The sequence below is a fragment of the Oryzias latipes genome, chromosome 21 (assembly GCF_002234675.1).
Source record: "Oryzias latipes chromosome 21, ASM223467v1".
Taxonomy (NCBI): Eukaryota; Metazoa; Chordata; class Actinopteri; order Beloniformes; family Adrianichthyidae; genus Oryzias; species Oryzias latipes.
The window spans coordinates 3,927,497-3,948,181 of record NC_019879.2 but is presented as its reverse complement, the minus strand read 5'-3'; the positions used below and the strand labels follow the sequence as shown (position 1 = coordinate 3,948,181).

The following is a 20,685-nucleotide window of genomic DNA, read 5'->3' as shown; positions in this document are numbered from 1 at the left end:
ATCCCAAACCGCCTGGTGAACATCTAAAGCTACTCTCTGCCACTGTCCAGCTTTTGTTTGGGGCATACTTCCCCAAAGATTGTGTTTAAATTGTGAGAACATTGAAAGCCAGTGTAAACAAATCCCATTGCACAAGTAAAACTTGAGCAACCCTAGAGTAGGTTGTAGAAGAAGTCGAGTGGAACCCGTTTTGACCAGTCGAAGAAACTAAAGAAAAAGCTTTAGTCAGCACGAGGAGGTCAAAGTTGTTCTTTACCAGTACTTGAAGGGTTTCTGGTTTAGATAACAGAGGACTATAGCATTGTTTTTTTTGCAGATGATGCACTTCTGTTTGCTTCATTGAGATGAAGCTCTCTATAGACTTTGGGAGTGATTTGCAATCAAGCCTGATATATTTGAGGTGAGGATTACATCCATATAGAAGATCATGATGTGAAATATGGGAATTTTACCAACGGAAAATGCTCTTTGAAGTCTCTCCAGCTGCACACATACTCTCAGGAGAATGTAATAACTTGCAATTCATAGAAAAAATAAATCCATAATATAATCTATGTGTTTATGGACTTGAAGCAAAGTGTTTAACTCTCTAATTTGGTCCTTATTCTGTCTGGAGTTTTCTAATCCAGCAGCTCATCAAAGAAACACATGCTACTACTGCACTGTTGCAGATTTCAGCTTCAAAGAGGAAGTCAGAGGAGCTGATTTGAAATAGAGATCAGATGATAATGATGGATCTCACAGGAAGCTCATTCATCAGTTCAAATCTTTGTCTTAAGTTTTACTGTATTTAGCAGAAAGAGATCTTATTGTGAGCAATATGAAAAGGTTTGAGTTTTAGGTTGTAACTTAATTCTTTCAGTAGAATCAAGTATTTTATTTTTTTATTGAAAGGATTTTTTTATAATCCAGTTTGATAAAAAAAAAAACACGTTATTTTTTGCTTGTTACCAACACTGAAGAGCCTCCATTTGAGAAAGACAAAGTGTTCTGCTCACCTTACAAAGTTGGGAAATTTGACAAATCTTTTTTATGTAATTCATTTTCATTATTATAACTTCCCCTGTCATCCGAAGTTTCTGGAGATCGCCCCTGTCTCTGCATTTCTGTCAGTGGCTTTTAGAAAGTAACGTAGTACATTAAATTGGATTACAGTAATCTCATGGAGGAAATCCAGATACGCACCTGATGGGAATCTCCAAGTTACAGACGGATTAAAACCTTTTTGCAAACTGAGATAATAAGTCTAAGAAGTTAGTCAAACCTGCTTTTAAAACTGAAGTTTTAAGTAAGGAGCAAGTTTGGGGAAGATGTCTTTTCAAGACTGCTTTTAAATGTTAGTATTTGTTTACTGCTCCTCCTCCTTGCATTTATTGAGTTTAATTGAAAAACTGCAGCAGCCATGACTTTTATAAAAGTGACATCTTTACAAAAATTATCCTGAAACTTACATTTTTCATGAATGGAGTTGTCTTGTGTTTAAGATCTTGATGGGACTGAATCCCAAACTCATAATACCAATGGATTTAAAGTATTATACAGTGCAACACTGACACCCTCTGGTCATTGATCTTTAGACATGAGTTTGTTAGTTTCCAGGGCAACCAGAGACAGAAGTAGTGCACTAACCTTGGTCTCTACTAGGATGTTGCAGCATCTGGAATATAAAAGTGCTATGTATTCTGCAGCTGCTGACCAGAAACAGGGAAGTGACTTTTGTTTATAAAATAATCCATTGAATGCCATGGTTTTCATTTTCCATCTGCAGAATGTGCCAAATCCCTTTCGGGGTCACAGGAGCCCACCCTGTTTGGCGAAAATGGGATACACCCTGAACAGGTTGCCAATCTGTTGCAGGACCGCGTTATCACTCGCACACTCACCTATCAACATCAATCAACCTATGAAGCATCTTTTTGGACTGTGGGAGGAAGTCACAGTGCTCGGAGAAACCAATAAGGAAAAAAATGGAAACTAGAGCCTTCTTAAAGTGGGGCAGGACCACTAACTACTATGCCGCACCATGTAGCCCGCTTTCAGCTGTATTTATTAGCTGTGATTCTTGTCACAGGCTTTATTTTGACCAAAAAGGGAAAGTCAAAATGCTCTGTCAATCCATCCCTCCCTCCCTCCATCTTCCTCCGCTTATCCGGTACCAGGTCACGGGGGCGGCAGTCTAAGCAAAGATGCCCAGACTTCCCTCGCCCTGGCCACTTCCTCCAGCTCCTCTTGGGGAACCCAGAGGTGTTACCAGGCCACCCAAGAGACGTAGTCTCTCCAGCATGTCCCAGGTCTTCCCCGGGGCCCCCGCCCAGTGGGACATGCCCAGAACACCTCCCCAGGGAGGCATCCAGACTAGATGCCTGAGCCACCTCAACTGTCTCCTCTGAATGTGGAGGAGCAGTGGTTCTACTCCGAGCTTCTCACCCTATCTCTAAGGGAGCCACCCTACGGAGGAAGCTCATACCAGCCACTTCACACTTGGCCGCAAACTGCCCCAATGCACGCTGGAGGTCCTGGCTCGATGAATAATATTAATACATTTTATTTGTATAGCACTTTAAATGGCACACAAAGATGCTTTACAACACAAAGGTAAAAACAGTCAATAAAAACGAGAGCTAATACAGTAAAAATAAAAACATAAAGATGACAGATTAAAGATTAAAAACAGGACAACACCATTTATGAGTTGAGAATTTGTTCCAAGCTAATTTGCCTCCATTTCCAGCAGGTGGCCTCCTCCTCTACTTCCTGGTCACGTGTTTCTGCGCGTTGACACAGATTTGATGACGGAAGCTTGGACATGCGCAGTTGCGCCGACGGTCTCGGGTTATGGAGGGCTCCCGGAGACTGCGTATTGTCCCCCTGACGTGACAGCTGATGCGTGGCTGAGTCCTCGGGCCAGCAGGACAGACAGCTAGCTGCCCGGAGAGTACAGACACAGTCGGGGTGGGGGGAACTCAGCGGAGGCCTCACGGAAACGAGTCTTTTTATTCTTAGCAATGCGGACGCGGAATGTTTTGGCCAGCTAACCCCGTCCCTCCTGACAGGAACTTAACAACAACAACAACAGAAAGAGAGAGTAGAACGACAGTTAGCTTAGTTTAAATGTTAATGCCATTGAAAACACACTTATGGTCACAATGTCCTGTACTGGAAACCTGGTTTGGGATGTCAATAAACGCTTAATTGGATACAACGAACCGAACACCATCAGGACTAACTACTTGGGTAAGAACAAACCTTTGTTTTTATGCTAACATGAGTATCAGAACAGGTTCCGTTTCACTCCGTAGAGCTGGGCTTGTTGTGGAAGCAGATGAGCTCCTGACAGACACCGAGGCATCGTTTCAGGCCAAAACAAACAACCTGCGTAGTTAAACCGGGGAGCTGCAGCCTCTGTTTCAGTGTAAACACAGCAGTCACTCCCTCTTTTAGTCTGTTTCCCCACCGATTCCAGTGGAGATGACCTATTAGAGAAACCCTCAGTCGCTGCTTAGAGGGGAGATTATTTACCTCTGTATCCGTCCAGAAATAGTCCTCTTTACATAGTTCCTGTTGATGTAAAGAATCTGCAGTTAAGATGTCAGATGAGCTCAAATTCAACCATTTTCAGGCAGCACCACCTTATTTTTCCCTGTAATTCATTCCTGAAAAATACATCAAATTTGCCAGAATGGGTAAATAAAATTTCCCCAATTTTTTAGAAATGTAATTTTTTTTCCAACCTGTTGACAGCTTAAGGTGTCACGTCTTTGCAATTACAATTACAATCTGTACAAATCTTGCTTTTTGAAAAGAGGCGATAGAATCATGAAATTATAAATCAAGGTTAAAACCAGCGCCCAAATATTTATTAACCTACATATTATTCCTGAATTATACGCTTTAACACAATTCCCAAACAGAAAGGGGAAAGATTTCTGTCTTCTAATGACAGTGCTGCAACTTACTGGATCACTAGATCAGTAAAGTAGCACATAAACTGAAATATGGTATTATATGTCTACTTAACGGTATGTTGAGTAAGTTGATATCTTTAAAAGCTGTTGGAGCTGCTTAGCTACTTTTCTCAAAAGGAAAAAAGAAAGCTGTTATACTGCAGTCAAGTCACAAATACCCCAGTCAATATTTTTTACCTTTGTCCAAACTCTCAAGAAAAGACGAACCGAATGAACTAATAAAACACAACGTCCAAACAGAAGTGACTAGATTGCATCAACGAGTCATTGTGACTGGGTAAATGCATGTTAAAGGTACCAAATACGCTTAAATTGAGAAATTATAATGCAGATCAAAATGGAATAAGTCCTTTTCCTCTGGAAACATAAAGGAAAGCTTTAGTCATCGCACAGAGGAAGAGGTTGGTTTAAAGATGAAATTGTAGTTGATGTTCTAAACTGCTGCTAAATTGCTGCTCACCTGGATCAGGTGTGTTCAGTCAACCGGAAACCGATTCAGTCCAGCTCATCAGGATCTACTGAAGCAGGGTTAGCTGCAAAACAAGCAGGGTGGTGGCCCATGAGGAACAGGGTTGGTGACCCCTGCTTTAAAAAGAGCTTTCATTTTAAAGTCATCATTGGCTGAAGGGTTCAGAAACGTGTCAGACAGTTACACATCAGTGATACTAATTTACTAATGTAGCAACGAATGGGGACAGATATAATATTATTTACCATTTTTAGGTAACTTCACACTTTTATTTTGCTTCAAGTAACAAAATACTGTGCATTTTCCTGATTGTGGAAGTACTTTGAGCAGTACAAATTTGGAAAGCTTTTCATCAATGTACAGCACCCAAGGGGAATTTAAACACCCACTTTGATCATCTTTTGATCTATTTTAAAAGCGTTCCCATTGGTCTTAATGTTGATTATGCCGTCTTTACTGTGTCGTTTTCTAGGACATAGTTTCTGCAGATCGGCAGTAGTTTATTAGAAATGCTTCTCTGAGTTGTGGGCGGGACTGTTGGTGCAGAGTAAGTCTGCCCCCACTCCCTGACATCCGTCTGTTTACACGCTCTCCCCCAAGTTTACAGCCCCTCACTCACACCCCCTACCAAAGTGAATGAAGAAATACTCAGAAATGCAATTTTAAGCTTAATTTTTCTTTATATGTCCTCAATCTAGAGAAATAATTCACAAGAACATGTTAAAAACACAATTTTAATTGAAGGGGGTCTTTAAAGACTTCCTGAGTTCATACTTTGATTTGTTGTTCCACCAGAGTTACACTTTTGTGTTCTTGCAAAAACTGGTATATTTCGTTTATTTATTTTTTTAAAATTTTTTAATGATGCAGATTTATGTTTCATCGTTGTTTAAAATAACACGTGGGACAAATAACTGAACACAAAGTAATGGAATTAATATCAAAACCAAATTTCCAGGTCCTCTATTCATCAAAGCTGCCTTGGCACATAAAAGAGCTGAATACTGATCATGTCGTTTGCAAGAGAAATCTTCTGAAAGTTCTTTTTGAAAGCTAAAGCACGAGTTCCGGTACCTCTAAACGTCTAGTTTTCTTCTCTGTAAGCAGCTCGATGGGGTTTGAAGCTGATGCCTGTGGAGACTGTTTCGTAGTTAATGTCACATCCATTTCTTTTATCCTTCAAAATGCAAATAATTTTTCAGTTTTAGGAAACGTCACCCTTGTTTAATTACCACACAACCTTTTAACATTTGAAGCGAACCTTTTAAATCTAACTGTATCCTTTTCCACTGGAATATAAGAAGAAAAAAAATGGTAGTTTTTCAGAAACTTCAGTAAAGTGAGTTGCCCCAAAAAATGTTTTTCATTTCAAAAATGTCTATTTTTTTTTTTTTTTTAAGAAAACAGAGGAAGGAAATAAAATCAACCAATGAAAGCTTCTTTCAGACATAGATATTGTTCGTCCCTCTGAAATCAAGCAGAATGACGTTTATTGGTGACGGGCAGAGTGAGTTAAAAAAAAAAATAGATACGCAAAAAAATACTTTTATTTTGAAGGTTTTGGGAAACTACCACCAACTTCCTAGGATGCTGGCTTTGTGCTAGAGAGCCTGATCTCTGGGAGACGGAGAACAAGCAGAAAACAAAATAAAGGCCCAATAAAACTCTACTTCTGACTATATGGCACTTCTATTAGTTTAACAATAAATTTATAATTATGAATAATTATTCAGATAAGTAAAGTGTAGTTTGTAATGAAACACTGAGAGATTACAACACCAGCAGGAACAGATGACATAGGAGCTGGCGTATGGCTGCGGACGTCACATACTGTGTTCCACGCAGCACAGCGAGTCGAGTCAGGCGGCTGAACGGAGACATGTCCGCCTGTTGAGGTGGAGCAGGTGCCGCAGAGGTTTAGTCGGAGCTGTTTTTAGCCTGCCTGAGATAAAGTCCGGGCCGTGCTTGTGCACAGGAAGAAAGATACGCGGCTCTGCAGGATATTTTTAGCCTCAGGAGCCGTTAAAGGTAACAGGCTGGGGGGCACTTTGATTTGGAACGCAGCCCCCAGGTTAGAAGACAACCCCAGAGGTCGTAGTGTGTTTCTATCAGAGAGGCACATCCTAATGGCTTCATTGTTTGGTTCTGAGGGGACCCCAAAAATTCACAGATTGGAACATAGTATGGAACAAATAATAAACTTTTCAAATCATTATCTAAGTTTCTACTATACTACTTTCTTCCTCACATCTATGCACATTTATCCAAGATGTGTTTACATTTTAAGGGGATTTGTGTCAAAGTAAAATTCCATCTACATTTTTGTGTTCCACGATGGAGTTTTAGGGCCAGCCTTCAAACAATTTTCTTTTTTTAAATTACGACCTTCAAGTCGTACATTTACGAGAGAAAAAGTCATAACTGTTAAATCACTAGATTTAAAGTTGTAAATTTACGACTTTAAATCTAGTGATTTTACTTTGTTTTTGTTTATTTGGTGTCCCTTAAACTCCATCGTACTTTTCAAATATCTCCCTCAATCCTAATTTTGTTGGAAAAAGGTTTTCTCATGATTTTCTTTGACTAAAATCAGACTCCGATCATCCTTTGATCTATTGTAAAATCATTCAAAGTTCATTTTGAATTATGATGATGCTGTTTTTAGCCAAAAAAAATAAAAATAAACATGTCATTTTCTAGGACATAGTTTCTGCAGAGCGGCAGGAGTTCTTCAGAAATTTGCCTCTGAGTTGTGGGTGGTACTGTTGGTGTGGAGCAACCTCCCCCCCACTTCCCATCATCCTTCTGTTGTAATTCTCTGGCTTACAGCCCCTCACACCCCCAACCTACTTTATCAGAGCAACAAAGATGGCGAGCAACATTGGAGCTGTCCAGCCGTTCAGTTATGATCCATATGGTAGCTCGGACGAGGAAAACAAACACGTACATGGATGTAGTTGTCTGCAGGAGGGTGGATCAGAATGGAGCAGAGCAGAGAACTGGTATATTTTCTGCATCACAAATACGATCTTTTCCAATAGCATTTTCTGTCTTGCTCTGGATTCATAACGATTTGGAAAAAAAAGAGAGAAAAAACCTTAGAAATACAATTCTAAGCTTAGTTTTCTTTGTATATGTCCTCCATCAGTAAGAAAAATGTCACAAGAACACGTTAAAAACATAGAAAACACCATTTTCATCACAGTGGGTCCTTTATACAATCAGGAAGTTAGAAATGAAGAGAAACTGGCCTTTTAGCTTAAACAATATACAACAAAAATGACTTCAAAGAAAAATGTTGCATAATAATAACAACTTTTTCTGGATTATCTTAATCCATTAGATGTTGCTTAAAAGGGATTTTTTACAGCCTTTTTTTTTCAATACAGTTACACTTAATCAGCTTTAGGGGAAAAGTCAAAACATTGCCTCTTGGTGCTTTCAGGATTTATCAAAATTAATCAACTTTAAACAAAAATGTGGGTTTTCCAGTGAAATGTAACTTTTTACACAAGTAAGAAATTTCAATTCAGCGGCAATGTTAAGAGAATTGTATTTTTTTTACAACAACATGTTTTCTTATTGAAAGTGCAGGTAGGGCCATGGAAGGAAGTGTTGAAATAATGAAGAAATTGAATTTATGGTGCCAAAATTATGATAGGAGCTCAGTGTGTAACAGATTCTGCATCTCTGATTAAAGACAGATCTTGTCTGTGCACGTCCAGTCTCTCATTTGAATAAAGTGCAGCTGCTTTCCCAACGTTTCTGAGACCTCCACCTCAATCGCTTTCCCACGCGGAGCGCCAGCGCACGTTCTCACCTCCAGGAATTTTTGCTCAGCGCCAATCATCTCTTTGCCATGAAGATAACAAGAAATGTAAAGGAGAAAAAGAGTTGCACTATTAAGGAAAAACAATAACCAGCTGTCGAAAAATCTTTAAAAAAGAGTTTTACTGGTAAAAAAAAGGTAAATTTAGCTTAAATTGACACTGCTGTTGATGTGATGTCCTCTAGATATTTGCCACTGTTGTGTATTGTTCTAATTTGTTGGTTTTTTTTTTAATTGTTAATTCATTTTTGCTCACATTTGTTGCTCTAGTCAACACCTTCTGCAGTCAGTTTCAAAGCAAAAGTCATTTAACTCACCCTAGAAACATTCAATCAAATCAGAAGGCGCTATGTTAACAGCAGAGCTGTGAAATGTGAATGTCTGTGTCTTCACAGGGAGAAGAGAATTCGTCCAGAGGCTAAAGCTTGAATCCACTCTGAATGTGCACGATGGCTGCGTAAGTGTTCCCTTCTTTAAAATTTTCATTGTGATTCATCTCATGGTGAAAGAAAACACCAATCGGGTTGGCGTTAAGTTGAGATCTTTGGTCAGCTGGTGGATCTGGGAGGGAAACCTGAAGCTGGTGGTGCAGTCACACATCCTGTCACTCTCTCCATCAGACAGGAGAGTGGCCCGGCAAAAATAACCACGAGCCAGAAGATCTGCGTGTTTCCTCACTGACTGAATATTTGTGTGCAGAGGAGCTGAAGTTCAGCATTATTGACTGATAAGTCGAGACGCAAAGGGACAAATGTGATCATTGATCACATTCAGAGCATACATAAGCCTTTGTTACTTTGGACCGACTTGTGTGTTTCAGAGATCCAGTCGGAATTTCTCTGCAAATGTAGTTCACGTCCACGAACTCTGCTTCCGTCCTCTGCGATCTTCAGCTTCAACCTGAAGCTGCCCTGAGCCGAGTAACAGCAAACATTTTGACATTGAGAAGTTGAGCGGTGCTGAAACGCCAACAGCCGTTGATCTGTTGTTCGTAGGAACAGCAGGCAGGAAAACATCCATCCTGAGAAAATGTTGTTAGATTTGTCTTGTGTCCATACGATCTCATGATACTTAATATATGAAATCCACACAAACGCAGACAAATCTCTGTTCTGTGTTAAAACGTGCACTGCAGGGCCTATGAACAGCTGTGAACCCTGTTGGTTCACAGATCCCTATGATTATAAAATGTGCCCTGAGACGTATGAACTCCATTTTTCTATTTACCACATTATTTTCACTTTATGTACACTGACCAAAAATATAAACGCAACACTTTTGTTATTGCTCCCATTTTTTATGGTATGAACTCAAAGATGTGAAACATTTTCCACATACACAAAATAACCAGTTTCTCTGAAATATTGTTCACAAATCTGTCTAAATCTTTGATAGTGAGCACTTCTCCTTTGCCAAGACAATCCATCCCACCTCACAGGTGTGCCATATCAAGATGCTAATTAGACAGCATGATTATTGCACAGGTGTGCCTTAGACTGGCCACAAGAAAAGGCTACTCTGAACTGGTTATTTTGTGTATGTGGAAAATGTTTCAAATCTATGAGGTCATACCATAAAAAATGGGAGCAATAACAAAAGTGTTGCGTTTATATTTTTGGTCAGTGTATGTAAGGGTTGGATTCTCAGGGACCGCAATGAGGTTTATCCAGTGTTGGTCTTTGGGCAAGACCCTTCATGCTACTGTAGCCACTCTGTAGCCACTAGGGGGCCCAAGTCTGGGTCCCTCTGTGCCTGTCCCCAGCCCGGATAAAATACAGGGTTGTGTCAGGAAGGGCATCAGGCGTAAAAATCTCTGCCAAAACGAATCAGTGAAAGCTGATTCGCTGTGGTGACACCTGAAGGGATATGCAACAATTCACTTCATTTATGTATAATTTTACACACAGTTATGTTTGTCACAAACCTTTTATTCTCAGATCTTAAAAAGCCCTGTAGAAACATAACATTTTTACTAAACATAAACAAACAAAACCGTATATTTTAGGTTTTGTTTCCAAAGCTGAACATCCTTGAATGCAGCAATAATTCTGAAAATACAGCTCACTCTTGTTTGGAGAGATGTTTACCTTGTGCTATGCTCCACAAACATGCTGGGTTAACAAACAGTTAGAACATCTCTATTATGTCATGATGGGGAAAACCTGAATGCTAAAATGTTCTCTCTCTAGTGGGTGGTGCTAATGTTGAATAAAGTAAATATGAGCACTAAAATCAGCCTCAGGAGTAAAAAACCCCGTATAATTTCTGGAGCTACTCCAAGTGAGCTAGAAAAAGAGGGAAGAAAGGTAAGAGCGGAGAAAATCCCAAACAACATTGAAAGCACAATTCATTCAGCCTGAAGTGTATTTTGACAACACGTGTTTTTGTGCACTGTAGGTTTTCTTTTATGCCTGTGAAGAGCAGGATGGGAAAAATAATGATCTGTGTCTGTGTAGTACTCATGCAGTATTGGATTAACGAGAGCTATTATTAGCAATGAGCGTTTTTTCTGCAGGTTGTCCCACTTATGTTCATCATTTTTAACTGTGATAGATGAAATGGAAAACAATAATCCAGGAAATCACACTGTTTGATAATTTAAACAACGCCACTGTGAAGTATGAGGGGGAATACATCACGCTTTAGGGCTGCTCTAATGCAAAGGGAACTAACTGGTCCATGTTAAGGAAAGGGGGAATAGAGTCCAACAGCATGCTCCAATGGCTAATTGGTTACTCTATAATTGTCCCTAGGTGTGAGTGTGCATGGGTGTGTGATTGTGGCCCTGCGACAGACTGGCGACCTGTCCAGGATGCCCCCTGCCTTCGCCCACGAGTGGCCGGGATAGGCCCCGGCAGCCCTGTGACCCCGAAAGGGACAAAACTGGTTCAGAGGATGGATGGATGAATGAATGGATGGAGTCAATGTATGGAGAGATTTTGGGCTAAACCCTCCTTCCAGCAGTGAGAACATGACTAGGGAAGGAATTCGGACACAACCTTTGATCCTAAACACAACGACATGGGGGACAAAGAAGTGGCATCATAAAAAGGATTTCAATGTTCTGGAGTGTTCTAGCCCGTCTCAATCGAATAGAGAATCTGTGGAAGGAGTTGAAAGTCCAGGTTGCTCAGCAACAGCCCCAAAACATCCCAGCAGAGAAGATCTTCATGGAAAATAGCCGCTACAGTGTTTGCAAACTTGGTGAAGACCTACCTATGTCAAGTTGCCATAGCAACTCGTGCTCTGAACATAACCTGGTCTGGAGCAGGTTTAGTTGAAGGTTAGTTTGTTGTCAGAGATAGTGAAGCATCATGGTGTGTTCATTTGAAGATGATTTAGTGGATGAAGAAGCTCAGATGATACTTTTTCCACCGTGACAAAAAGTATGTGATAAGACCATGTATGGATGTTGGAAAAATAAACTTTTTTACTTTGATCTAACTTAATTATTTGCTTCAGTTAAGATAAATCTTTTTTTTTTTTAGTTTATTCATCTTAAAAATAACACATAGTTATCAGACATTTATTTGATATATATGTCTAGCTGTATTACTTTGTTTTGTCTAGATATTTTGTTCTGTAATGTTCAATTCTTTCTGCACCATGAGTGAGAGGGAGGGAGAGGATGATGAGGGCATTTAGCACCACTTCTTAGCTCGGTTGGTAAGGTGAGAGGCTACCATGCAGGAATCCAGGGTTCAATTCCTGGAGGGGAATGAGCAATGGTACGGGGGGCAAGCAATTACTGGCGAGCAATTAACATCACTAAGTGAGGGTCGTTAGGCAAGCCAAACCTCCCGGGGTCAAATGCAGAGAAGAATTTCCCCATTGTGGGATAAATAAAGTATCAATTATTAAAGTCAGAGAAATGATTAACGACGTACTGTTTCTTTTTGCTGTCATTCATTTTATTGGTATAAAAATGAGTATATCTGCAGGCTGAAATTTAGACATATGATAGTTCAAGAAATACAATAGATTAATTTGGAAAAACATTTTATTGAATTGGAATAAAATGACATGTTATGTAAATTTGAGTTGTAAAAAAATATTAATTTGTTGCCCATTGAATTAATTCATTTAATTTTGATAAGTTATATATATTTATACCATGGTCCGGGTGAATATTCGATTCTGATTGGCTGCTGGTTGTGCATTAAAACCTGATAACCGCACGGTGAAAAAAGAAGTTCCGGTCACCTAGCTTAAATGTTTTGTATCACTGCGCCGGCTTATTTAAAACAACCTTTTGCTTCATCATCTGGACAAAAACAAGCGGTAAGAGGTGAACTTTCTCTCTGAACTGATGCTTTATTCAACCCATCGGAAAGATCAGCATATATATAAAAAAATATATATATATATATATATATATATATATATATATATATATATATATATATATATATAAATATATAAATATATATATATTTATATATATATATATTTATATATATATATATATATTTATATATATATATATATATTTATATATATATTTATATATATATTTATATATATATATATATATATATATTTATATATATATATATATATATATATATATATATATATATATATATTTATATATATATATATATAAATATATATATGACTGCAGCGGTGGTGCGCCGCATCACATAACAAATAGTCCGCTTTTTGTGTGAAAAGCTATCCAAATTTGAAAAAAAAAACAAGAATTAAAGCTACAAGTAGCATTTAGCGGGCCCGAGCACGTGCGACCGCATGGCACGAGCGACCGCCCCGTGAGCAACGCCCTGCTCGAGCCATTCTCGTCGTTTTTTCTTGTCCATTCTGGAGCTCCAAGCTATTGTTAACACGACAGCAGCCTGGGGGGGGGGGGGGCTGTAATCTGTTGCCTTAAGGGACAAAGACTTTTGCATATAGCATGAAAAAAATTCAAGCAATGATGATAATTGCTATCACTGTCCCTAAGGATGAGAACAAAAGAACTCATTCAATTTCCACTACAATGTCTAGATGAGTGTCAGCTATGTCTGATAACTTGGCCAATTAGCTGGACCGGGATCTTGCAAAGTGCAGGTGGTTAACGTCCAGTGTGATGAGTCTGTGGACGGCAACAGTACAGCATAGCTTTTGGTTTCCACAAGAGAAGAACTCCTGACACATCTGCCCTAACAGACAACTACAAGAGGAGTTGAAATGTATAACACGGTGAAGGAGTTTTTGTGCAGAAAAAGGTACAATTAGAAAAGCTGGTAGCAGTGACTGCAGATGGGACTCCTGCTATGATCAATAGACAAACAGGTTTCATCACTCACTGTAAAGCTGACCCAGACTTTCCAAAATGTCTGCATTACTGCTGCGTCATTCACCAGCAGGCCTTATGTGCAGAAGTGATTGGCTCTGGACATATAATGACTCTTATTCTGAAAATCGTAAACAACCTCAGCTGCAAAGCAAAACAGCACAGGATTTTTAAGGTGCTATTGGAGGAGATGTCTGTTGAATATGGTGAATATGAACATTGTGAATCTGAACTTGCATTCTTGACTGACATTACTGGAAAACTAAACCACTTGATCTGCGAGCTGCAAGACAATGGCAAAACTATTTTTTTTTGACCAGCCTGCCTGAGCCAGTGTTTTTCTTGTGGGGATCTTTTCTGCCAGGGCTTGTCAGCTTGGTCAGTGGATGTTGCTGCAGTTGTCTACCTTGCTGGGACAGCTGGAGTTAAACACAGCAGCTCACGGCTCTGAAGTGGACCCCGTTTCTGTCCCAGTCTGGATGGGCACTGTGGCGATGTTCCAATGGCCAGGCTGGCTCCTGGTATAAAGAGATTCCCAAATACCATTTCCTAACCGCAGAGCCAAGGATGTGTTTACATGTTTAGGTCAAAAATGTGATGGACAGCTTCATGTTGTCTAAACATGCCACCCTGTTATTAATCCAGTTGATATGGTTCTCCATCTGTGTCTAGGTGATAGAAAAGCATTTTTTTTATATTTAGAGCTCTAAGCAAACAAACAGTTGTCTATATAAAAGAGCTTTTACAATTGTGCACTTTTAGCAGGTCTCTGAGTTCATGTGACCAATGTATGGTGGATTTTCACAGACCTTGTTTAAAACTGAAGGTGAGAGATACTTAGAGAAATGGCTTCATTGTTCTGGAGTTCTTTGTTTCATCCACAGAAGAGTAGAATTGGTGATTGATTTTGAAAAGCTGCTGAAAAAAGTATCTTTTTCAAATTGCAATTTCTAACTTGGGTTTTACATTTTGTGTTCCATTTTTTGTGCTTTAATTGGGAAGCATTTGTTATTTGTTTGGTGTTTTTAAGGTTCTGCAAATATACACATCATTTTTTAGAGACATTTGTTATCAGTTGTGTTTGTTGATTTGTAGTTTAATTTCATTGGATGTATAGATGTCGTGTGGGGGGGAGGCTCGAGAGCAGGTAGGACCCAGGCGCAGAGACGGGAGGCAAACGGGTTCAGGGCAAGTGGGTTTATTTAACTAACAAAAAGCGCTGCAGAGCAGGATGACAAAACTAAAAACAAAAACTTACTGTGGCATGGCAAGGGACATGGACGCCAGACAAGAAGACGTGATCAACATGAGCAGAAGTTAATGGACCAGCACAGGAGGAAGGCAGAGACAAGACTTATATACAGACAGGGCAGACAAGACACAGGTGAACACGATTAGGGCAGATGGGGACCAAAGGAAGTAAAACTCAAGAAACATGACAAGACAGGAAACCTTTCAAAATAAAACAGGAAACAGAACCAAACAAGACAGAACAAGAACTAAAGCGAAAAAAAAGACAACAAACTGAAACCATGACAATAGAAAGGAAAAGAAGTTCAAACATTGATTATAAAAAAGGATATAAGAGATAAAAAAAAAAGAAAAAGGAAAAGAAAAAAGATAAAATATTGATTTAATTGCATTTTGAATGAATAAAAAACAATGATTAATAGAATCAGAATCAGAATCAGGAATCAGAAAAAGTTTTATTGCCATGTTCAGTAGAGCGCACTTTACAAAACGAGGAATTTGACTTGGTGTATAGTGCAATTAAGAATAAGTTAAAAATTAAGTTAACAACAACAACACACTATATACAGTAGAGTAAGGTGAATTAAAGTGGGAGCACAGATGGGCTGGGATGGTGGGGCCTGTAAGTGGCACCGACAGTCCTTTGGTGGGCGGGGGGTGGAGGGGGGGTCACCTGGGGGAGTTGGGGTTCTGTTCAGCAGGCTGGCTGCAGTGGGGAAGAAGCTGTTCTTGTGGCGCGAGGTCCTGGTCCTGATGGACCGGAGCCTCTTGCCAGAAGGGAGGGGCCGAAAGAGATTATGTCCTGGATGAGAGGGGTTGGCTACAATCCTGGCTGCCCGCCTCCAGGTCCTGGAGATGTGCAGCTCCTGGAGAGACGGGAGGTGGCAGCCGATCACCTTCTCTGCTGAGTGGATGACGCGTTGCAGCTTGGCCTTGTCTCTGGCCGTGGCCGCAGCGAACCAGACTGTGATGGAGGACGTGAGGGTGGATTCGATGATGGCGGTGTAAAAGTCTACCAGCATCTTTTCAGGGAGGTGAAACTTCTTCAGCTGCCTCAGGAAGTACATCCTCTGCTGGACCTTCTTAGTGATGGAGCTGATGTTCTGCTCCCACTTGAGGTCCTGGCTGATGATGGTTCCCAGGAAGCAGAAGGACTCCACAGAGGTCACCGGGGAGTCACAGAGGATGACAGGGGGGAGGGGGGCTGGGGCCTTCCTGAAGTCCACTGTCATCTCCACTGTCTTCAGAGCATTAAGCTCCAGGTTGTTAGCGCTGCACTATGACACCAGCCTGGCTATTTCACTCCTGTAGGCCGACTCATCTCCGTCAGAGATGAGGCCGATGAGTGTGGTGTCGTCAGCAAACTTCAGGAGTTTGACAGACAGGTGACCAGCTGTGCAGCTGTTTGTGTACAGGGAGAGTAACAGGGGTGAAAGGACACAGCCCTGGGGGGATCCGGTGCTTGTGGTCCGAGTATCTGAGACGAGCTTCCCCAGCCTCACATACTGCTGTCTGTCCGTCAGGAAGTCTGTGATCCACCTGCAGGTGGAGTCAGGCACATTCATCTTGGAGAGTTTTTAATACTAAAGATGTATGAAAGACATACCGAAAAAATATGTCTTTCAGTGTTTAACTGGCTGTCTTTGGATTATGCATGCCTGAATAATGGTCATTCTTACTCCTCATCTCTCTGTTCACTGCTTGCTAATTTACATAGCAGGGGTCCCAGCAGGAGGGGGCGGGGTTGTAACACGACTCCTTCAGCAGAGCCAGGCTGAGAGAGGCTTTGACATGTAAGATGTTAGATGTTAGAATGCCAGATGTTAGAATGACCAGTTCATTTTATATCTATGAAAATATTCAGGTAGCTATGGGACATGTTTAGCTATAGGTGTGTGAAAATTGGTGTCGATTGTTGAAACATAAGTTACCATAAAAAAATGTTTGTTTGGAGTCTAGACAGATTTAACACAGGTTTTTGGATGAAAAAGGATTTTTTATAAATCATCTGTTACACTTTTAAGTCTGAAAAAAATATGGAAGGCAGCAAACACAGATCCCTACCGTTTTTAATTTTTTTGTGCTGATATTTGAAAGATAAGTTAGGCAAAAAAATAGGTGTTTGCAGTTTTGCCTAAAAAGACGTTTTCGGACCTTTTTGGATGAAATGATGTCTAAAAGTTCACCTGTAACTTCAATAATTCTGAATTTTTTTAGGAAGCAGTAGCACATAAATGCCTATGAAAGTTGAATTCTTGGTGCTGATAACCTAAACAGAATTTATGCTAAAAATCTTTGTTCAGTCCAAAATTTCATTAAAAAAATCAAGTGATGAAGTTTCTCGTAGACCCTATAGTGTTACATATCAAAGCTGGAGGTTATTAAAGGCATCTAATTCTGAAATCTCAGCTTCCTGAGACAAACGGCTGATTTATAATAAATTTCTATTATTTGGGTGCACATAATCGACCACTTCCTGTTACGCAGGCACCGTCAGGTGTACACCCATGAAACTTTACATGATGAGAGAGGACCCTTCTGAGTATCTCCAGTTTTAATTTCATGCACATCGGACAAAGCAAAGAGAAAATACAGGGCAGAATGTGCCCAATGCAATAACTAGGTGGCGCTATAGAGCTCGTCCAAGATTGTCATATCCATGGGTTCAGAATAGAAGCTTCATCATATCCATTGAATTTCAGTGAGATTGGACAAGGAATGTGCACGTGAGAGCAACTTTTGTGTGCATAGCGAGATGCCCAACTTTGCCGCTCTGTCACGACCACACCCCCGCATTGAAAGTTATGGTTTTTTGTCAGAGTAAACTTCAATGGCTTTTCAACAGGTGGACGTCATTTTCAGGTGTGTCGGCTCATCCTACTCGGAGTAGTGATGCTCCAAGTAAAACATGTCATTTCCTCTTGCCAGCAGGTGGCGCTACACTTTTTCCAGATTTTTTCACTGCAGATGTGTTCAGAGTCAGACTACAATCATGCACATCAATTTTGGATCAGATTGGATTATGCATGGCTGAGTAATGGCCATTTTTCTTTTCATGGCGTGTTTTCGAAACGACCTCCAATTTTGACGCGCCGCCATGGTCACAAACATCCATAAAAACTTAAAAGCTTTGCAATTTAACATCGGACATGTGTCTAGTTTACAAAACCAAAGTTTGGAGTCATTACTCTCAAATCTCTAGGAGGAGTTCGTTCTAGAGCGAGGCCTGCAAATGACCAAAATACAGCAAAAATGACATATTGACATCAAAATATCAGACTTCCTGTGCGACTGACAGCTTGGTCCCAAGAGACTTTTTTGTAGGTTTCTATCCGATGAACATGCCCTGTTAAAATCAGGTTTGTACTATAAAGCATATGGAGGTGCTCGCGAAAACAAATTTTGCAGGTGGCGCTATCGAGCCATTTTTGTTTACCTATGCCGTTCTCCTATAAAATATGAAATTTTTCGCGACTCCTGATGTGTATACAAAATTTGGTGAGTTTTGGGGTATGTTAAAGGCCTCAAAAAGGCGACAGAAAAGTCGGAATAATAATAATAATAATAATAATAATAATAATAATAATAAACTTAACAGATACAATAGGGTCCTTGCACTCCGTGCTCGGGCCCTAATAAAGGACTAAAAACTGGCCAATATGTATTGCTTTTGTAAGTACCGGTAACCATGGTATAAGCGGGTTAATGGCCTTCGAAGTGTGGGTTATTACTTTTTAACGCACTTCCGCTTCGCATCGGACGGTTCAGACTTCCACGGTGTGCGTTAAAAAGTAATATCGCACACTTCGTCGGCCATTAACCCTTACGTGTGTCACAATGAAAATAGAAATGAGATAGAAACTCGTGCTTTTACTTTGTCCGTTCTTTTCCTCCAAGCAGAAACTCTTTCTTTTGATGATGCAGCCGTATTACTTTTTTGATGGACGTATAATCTTCATACTAGGGTTGTGCCGATGGACGATATCATCGTCCATCGTGATGGGTGACTGACATCCCGATGGAGAGACCACCATCGTGATGCCACGCCCCCGCCACGTTGCGCGTCGACACCATAAGCCGCGGTTACATGTACAAAATATTTTGATGGGATCAATGGTCGGATTAGAATCCAACCGTGTAGATGGGCCCAAAAAAATGTTTTAAGAATATGAAAACGTTCACTAAGGTCACAATTTCGGTCGGAATAAATCATTCGCACACGCGCAGTATTCGCACATGCGCAGTTTGAAAACCGGAAGAGGATACAACTTCCGCCGAGCGGCTTTTTTCCCCCAACTTTATTGAATGTAACAATTCAATACAAAACAATGTTAAACAGCGCCGAGCGGCTATATATATTGACATGTCAGCTCGGTAAAATACGAGACGATCTTCTAAACGTGCTTTTAATAATGTTACGGTTATTATGAAACACCTCTTTGCTCATCATTTGAATTTTAATCCGTGTGGTCAGTGCTTTTTCTGAACGTAGCCAGGATTAGCAGTATGCTAACACACAGGCTAACAACATTAGCTTTGGGTGGCGCTGCATGCTGTGAACAACATCAGCCTTTATTTAGTCGGGACACGACTGGAAACACAAATCCACGTGATTGTTTGAATGTTTTCTAAGGACTGAGCGACATTTCTGCTTTGAAGCTCAAACCGCTGTTTGTCTGCTGACGATCCGAACTGTGCTCAGACACACTTTTAGACCCGGTTCTGAGTTTGATAGCTTGTACCCCTAGAGCTGCGGGACGGATCGCAGTCTTAAATCTCCAACACATACCGCTCATGTACCCCCCCCCCCTCCTCCCCCCCTTCCCATCAAACACAAAGCTGTAAATCCGCACTCCGCCGGTCCACTTCGCTAGTTAAGTGCGGGAGCGGACTACTTCTTTCTATTTTGTTTGTTACTTTTTTTGTTAAAGTCACTTCCCTCAGTTTATACTGGATCATCGCGGATTAACCATTAGTTGGGAAATAAAATGAAAAAAGCAAAATAACGAATAGCAGTTATATAAGAACGAAAAATGTAAAAATACCCCCCCCCCCGACGATGTCATCGTCCATCCCGATGGTTGACGGCAAACATCGTCAACGGCCAATTTAGGGGACATCGCCCAACCCTACTTCATACGCCGTCATTAAAATCTCAGACTCCGTCTCACTGAAGTATAGAGCTCTCTTTTTTTCTCTACGCGTTTCCATGGTGACTCCGGAAATCGGCAATCCATTGAAAATGTCTTTGTGAACTTGCTGTGCACGTGCGTTAACCCAGGGTTACCAAGTGGAGCGTAATTACGCTAACTCATATCCGGTCTTTTGGAACCGACATACCCAGAGTTATCCAGTTCAGGCGGATTTCAGCCAGAGTTCAGGGTTAAAGTGAGGGTAGTTTTAAACGGGCCTTCAGGAAACCTTTGACCTCTGTCATTGACAACCACAGTTACATTACAAACTTGTTGAGGTGAACTTTTTTTTTATTGACCAAATATAATTTGTTTTGCACATTTATACAAATACATTTGTATCTTAATATTTGGCGGAGGCTGGTCTATCTGATCCTGTGTGACATGACCCCCCCCCCCCCCCCCCCCCCCACACACACACACAGACTGGCAGAAAACCAGTGTGTCGGAAGTTTATGTACAGAAATGATCAAACTGAAGTGTTTATTCTCCTTCTACAGAAGTGGGTGGAGTGGACAGCTCTGGCACACCCCCCACCCCCAAAACAGCCCATAAACTGATCTCTGACTGGCAAGATGCAGTTTTCCAGGGACTGATTAGGACTGTGGTTTTTTTTTAAAAATGTTGTGATTTTTATTTATTTATTTATTTTATTATCGTACGCTTTTAACAAAATCTCCAAATAT

At 40.5% G+C, this 20,685-nt stretch overlaps 1 protein-coding gene across 5 annotated transcripts in view; it reads left to right on the top strand.

The window, feature by feature from the left end:
* The first annotated feature begins 2,620 nt into the window (after positions 1 to 2,620).
* The window catches only part of dcaf6 (DDB1 and CUL4 associated factor 6), a 39,690-nt gene continuing 21,625 nt past the window's right edge, over positions 2,621 to 20,685 (top strand). For 3 of the 5 annotated variants that reach the window (XM_011489229.3, XM_011489228.3, XM_011489227.3), the window contains exons 1-2: positions 2,621 to 3,234; positions 8,659 to 8,720. In XM_011489229.3, the coding sequence (XP_011487531.1) occupies positions 3,138 to 3,234; positions 8,659 to 8,720 (159 nt within the window). In that variant the 5' untranslated portion in view covers positions 2,621 to 3,137. The remainder of the gene's footprint in view (positions 3,235 to 8,658; positions 8,721 to 20,685) is intronic. The other 2 variants (XM_011489230.3, XM_011489231.3) reach the window with 2 other exon arrangements.